Source organism: Cariama cristata, unplaced genomic scaffold, assembly GCF_000690535.1.
Source record: "Cariama cristata isolate BGI_N322 unplaced genomic scaffold, ASM69053v1 Scaffold9310, whole genome shotgun sequence".
Lineage (NCBI taxonomy): Eukaryota > Metazoa > Chordata > Aves > Cariamiformes > Cariamidae > Cariama > Cariama cristata.
The window spans coordinates 1-5,410 of record NW_009595210.1 but is presented as its reverse complement, the minus strand read 5'-3'; the positions used below and the strand labels follow the sequence as shown (position 1 = coordinate 5,410).

At 50.6% G+C, this 5,410-nt stretch overlaps 1 protein-coding gene across 1 annotated transcript; it reads right to left on the bottom strand.

The window, feature by feature from the left end:
• Positions 1-1,691: 1,691 nt before the first annotated feature.
• On the bottom strand, positions 1,692-4,856 carry MARS2 (methionyl-tRNA synthetase 2, mitochondrial; the record flags this gene model as incomplete). The annotated part of the gene is made up of 2 exons (XM_009701148.1): positions 1,692-2,908; positions 4,737-4,856. Coding segments are annotated over 2 exons (1,299 nt in total), but the record flags the coding sequence as incomplete, so codon positions are not given.
• Positions 4,857-5,410: the final 554 nt, after the last annotated feature.

The following is a 5,410-nucleotide window of genomic DNA, read 5'->3' as shown; positions in this document are numbered from 1 at the left end:
GTGGCACTCCCACCAGCACCAGAGGTGATAGGGAAGGGGATGGGGTCTCTCGTGGGTGGAGCAGGGCAGCAGGCGCCCCTGCCCGTCCTGGGAACCAGCACTCATGGCATGAGGGCAGAGAGGTCTTGCAGCGTGGAACACACACACAGGGATGGCAGGAGTGAGGGGTACCAGGAAAAACTGCACAGGGGAAGAGGAGGGGGCTGAGGGGACCTGGATTTCTTCTCATGGGTAATCCAAATTAGGCCGGACAGCGTCCTGCGGCACGGGGAGGGCATCACAGAGAACCACAAGGACAACACGAAGGGGAAGCAGCATGGTCTGCCCTTCCCTCTGCGGCATCCACAGAGACCCACAGTGCTCTGAGGGGGCTGCGCTGCTCCAGCTGCCCCTGGTAACACAGCCCAGGCAGCTCCAAAAGAGATCACAGCCCCCTAAAATTGGCCCCTGATACAAGAAGACTCCTGCAGCGCAGCCACTTGATGGGAACCGGAGGAGCCAAATGCTGGGATGGATTTACCAGAGGTCCCCACACGGCCACAACTGCCCCAGGGTATCAGTGCTCAGCTGCCTGCTTCCAGCAGCACTGAAATGAAACAAAGAGGGTGCAATAAACGACGTAGCACGCAGGAAAGCCTCATAAAGTTGATTCTCTGCCTGAAACACATCCCCCCTTTCTAATTTTGGTCATGTCTGCAGGTCTATGCAGCTGTGAGAGACCACCTGTTTGACCAGTGAACCACCCTGTCTCACTGGGCTGCCTCCAGAATAAAGAACAGAGTCACACAGAAGGGATCCTCCCCATCAAGGCTCAGCCAAAGCGAGGTTCTGGCCCAGAAAGGAAGCTCAGCTGATGGACCCAACAGATCCATTTGGACTACATCCCAGAGATGTTACCAGGAAACCATTTCTGAGTACCCCCAGCTACTTCTGGCCTGGCCAAAAACCCACGGGGCCAAGTGGAGGAGGACACCGGCTGCAGAACTGCCGCCCACCCTCTCCCTGCCTGAGTAGACACAATGCCGAGAAGGCCCTAGGAAAGACCCTTTCTTTCCTCAGAGGTAGCTTGATCCTCCTGGAGACTCAGCCCAAATGCTAGCCTGAGGAGGGATTCCTGGAGCGAGTGAGCAAGAGCAAGTTGGGGAGTTGCTGTCTCTGGAAGAGATTGCTGAGCAGACTGGCTGCCACATTCATGTTTAAAATGTCCTCAGCAGAGCACCTGACCCGCTCCACACATCAGAACAGACCAGGTAAAGAGGCCAGGAAGGAAGATAAGAGGCACAAGCAAAGGGCTCTCTAGTGGAGCCCCAAGATTGTACAGGAAGAGTTCACCATTTTAAGAAGGTAAGTATTTGCCTCAGCTGCTTTTTCTGTTTCATAAAATACATCAGGGAAAAAAAGCAGCAGTAGTCAAACCCTAGGCTGTGTCTCCAGTTCATTCTGTTAGCAACTTAGCTAATTAGCTGTTCCTTCAAGGGTGTTACCTGAGAAGCTTTCCTAGCTCTTAGCTGCACTCACGCAACCAATCTGTCTGAGCGTGTCTGCTTCCCACGGCAGGCAGAGGCCTACACCAGTCACCTAGGCAGGACAGCACAGCCCTGCTCAGTCCAGTTTTCCACTCGTTCCCCCTGAACCACCATCAAGAGATGGGAGGAACGTGCTTTTAACAGAGACAACATTTTCCAGGACCTCCCGGAGACTTTTATTTACGGTAGCTGTTTGTCAGAGACTAGAGCTTCTTGGTTTCTCTCTGATGCTGTCTGGACTTCTCTAGTCTGTGAAACAAGACGCCGGTGTCAGGCCCAAGCTGTCTCCCTTCAAAGGGACACGGCTTCCCATTGTAGCGTGGCAGAAACATCAAACTTGAGAGACCTCTCTCTTCTGGCTCAACAGCCAGCCTGGAAAGCAACTTGTCTGCAGTGTGTGGGATCACAGGCTGCAGGAGAGTCCCGTAGACACGCAGGCATTCCAGCGTAACGTGGATGATGGTGTCAAGCCAGAGCTGGTCTGCAGGGTCTTTTCGGTCGAGTTTCCAAGGCCTGTGTCTCTGGAAGAAACCATTGGTCTGCCTTACGCACAGGGCGATACATTCTAAAGCCTTGTAGATCTGGAAACCTTCAAAATAACTAGCCACCTGCAGAGGCAGAGAAGCAACAGATGCCACAAACTCATAGTCTTCAGCAGAAGCCCTGCCCGTGCCTTTTGTCTCCCTGTAATCCAAGACCTTTGGAAAACAAGACTCAGAGAAACAAGGGTAAGTGTTGCTGGGGTTAATGCTGAGGGCTGTTGATCGATTCAGAAGCCCCCCAAGTGCATCTGCCAGCTCTGAATTCACTAGCTTAACCACCTTCTCATCATAATAGTCACAATCCCGCTCCGGTACACCCTGCCTTAGCAGGAAGTACCGAAATCCATCTACGGTGTACTGTCCAATACAAGCAAAGGGGTCAATCACATTGCCCAGGCTTTTGGACATCTTCTGTCCCGCAACAGTCCAGTGGGAGTGCACGAAGATTCGCTCAGGGGGGGCCAGCCCCGCTGCCATCAGCAGTGCTGGCCAGTAGATAGCATGAAACTTGAGGATGTCCTTGCCGACAACGTGGTGCGCAGCTGGCCACCACTCACCGTGCGTCTCGGGGTAGCCCACCACGCTCAGATAGTTCACCAAGGCATCCACCCATACATAAATAGTTTGTGTCGAGTCACTGGGGACAGGGATACCCCACTGCAGCCGGCTTCTCTCACGAGAGACGGACAAGTCCGGCAAGTCCTCTTCCAGCCAGTGGAGCACGCGCTGGTAGAAAGGCTCAGGGGAAATGGCACGGGGGTTGTCCCAGAGCCACTTCCGCAACGGATCCCGAAACACCGACAGCCTGAACATGTAATTCTCCTCTTTGGTCCAGTGCACCTGAGAAGGCAGGAGAAAAAAGAATTACGGCCCAAACACTCTGCAAACAGTTTTACAATTCACGCACAGCATTCTCAGCGTGGAGTTTGTGGCATGCTCCCTCTGCGTCTGGGTGTGCTCCGCACCATGCGTGAAGCCCCCGGTGTCTGTCTATGACTAGTAGGAACCTCCTCACCTCAGACATCGCCTCCTAGGGCTCCCCAGGACAACGCCTAAGGACTTAGGCACTTGGGATGGCTCAGCACTCTGCTTTTAAAGATGCTCGTGCCCCCAGGGAAGGAATACCTTTCTACCTGCCAGATTTGTGTGTCATCAGGAGATGGGAGACCAGTCATCAGGTCATAGGGAGACCAGAACACTTTCTCTTAAAAATGTAGTTTTGCAATAATAGTAGAAAATCATGAAAAGACAAAATGTCATTGTTAATGACCGCCTTCCTAACAATCTTGCTGCAAGCCTCTTCTTTTCTCCTAGGTGCTATGTTCCTCTTTTTCCCAGTTTAAGCATTAGTGCACCTTAGTTGCTAACTTTGTTAGCCTATAATCATGTTAAAGTACTGACAGCACTTCTCCCACGCATTTAAATTCATTAAATGATACATTTAGCTAAATCAATTAAAACTTTGTGGGTAGATACAGTATGAGTGAGCTGTGTAAAGGCACTCAAGAGAGCTATGACTAGGCCAAGAATTCTTACTTTTTAAAGCTAAGTAAGGCTCTAAGATAAGAAAGTATAGGCTTTGGCATCACGCAGGAGGGTTTCTGTTTCTAGCACCGAACCCAACAGCTTCTGACTGAGCCAGAAAGTGCCTCACCCTCAATACAAGCAGTAAAGAGCCTACCATACCTCAAGCTGAGATACCCTCAGGAATAATTAGTCCTGGTGGTACAGAACTGCTTTACGATGTAGTTGAATTTATCTAATGCCAGTAGCAGCCAGTAGCAAATACTACCTTTGCTTACTTGATTAGAAGGTGAGCCCAAAAGAAATAATCTTACCTACACAAATCATAAACAAGTTACACAAAAATGTTTTGGTTCTCCCACCCAACCCCCAAATTCTTTATGTTTTTCCATAATCTTTTCCAGTTTTGGGGTACCAGCTCTCAGCACTGTGTCTAGGAGTAACACTTCACACAGACCCAATGCCACGTCCATCCAATATTCCCTTTTACACAATCCAGTGATCCTTTTGGTAATAAATCAGTATGGAAAAGCGAACTCAAAGTGGGACCTGCAATCATTTCTTCCAAAACGTTGGCCAAGTCTGGCGTTTGGCTCTGAAGAGCCCACCTCACATCATCTGCCAAGTGCTAAGAGCTGTGCTACCTCTCAGCTAGCCACTGGCAGAAAAGGTGATTGACATGTGAGTAGAAAGCCATTCAGTGGGAAGAGGAAAAGATATTAGAAATAGGCTGTCTCCTCAGAACTGGTAAGTCAGAGCCTGGAGCATACAGAGAGGTTGATACAGGGCAGAGTAATTATAACAACCCGCAAAACCAGCAATTTTGTTCAAGGCTTGCCTGTGAACAGTTACTGGAATATCTGCCCTGCAGAGAAAACTGCGTGCCGTCTCTCCTGACCTTCAAACAGTCCTGACCTTAGGAGCACAGGATAATTCAGAAAGTCTCCAGTGTAGCCTCCTGCTCACAGCAGTCACCTACCGGGTTAGAACAGGTTACTCAGGGCTTTAGCCAGGCACATCTTGAAAACCTCTAAGGATGGAGACCGCAGAACTTCCCCAGGCAGCCTGTTCTGCCGCTTGGCTGTCCTCCTGGGGAAAAAGTTTCTCTGTAAATCCAGTCTGACCCTCTGTTGTTACAACTTACGTCCATTCTTTCATCCTCCTGCCATGTACCATTAGAAGAACCTGGCTCCATCTTCTTGATGACCTCCTTGTAGCTACTGGGGAGCTTCTGCCAATAGGCCCTCCCAAAATCCTCTCTTCTCTAAGGTTGAAGAAGCCAGCGCCCTCAGCCTCTCCTCAAACGGCAAATGCTCCAGCATCCTAACCATCTTGGCGGCCCTCCACTGAACTTCTTCCAGTTTCTAAATTGGCTTTCCTTTATTGGGGGATGGAAAACTGGATGCAGTACCTAGGTGTGGTCAAAGGAGTGCTGAGCAGAGGGGGATAATCACATCCCTTGCACGGGCATTGCTCCTGTTCGTATAGCCCAAGATAATCCCCTTGGCTGCCTTTGCTGCCAGGGCACACTGCTGGTTCACGTTCAGCTTGGTGTTTACCAACCCTCCCTGGGTTTTTCAGCTTGCTCACTCGGGGGCAGTCAGTTCCCAGCTCGAGCTCGTTTCCTCATCAGAAAGAGAATCCTTGCAGCCCCACATGCACCAACTGTCTCCCAGCTGGATCTCAGCAATGAATGCAATACTTCAATAAATGCAGCTCCACCCCCAGCAAATACAGAACAGCACAGATCCTGGTCCTGCAGTGGAGCATCTGCTTGCTCTACAGGTAAACTAACCCACTGCCCCACACCAGAACGAA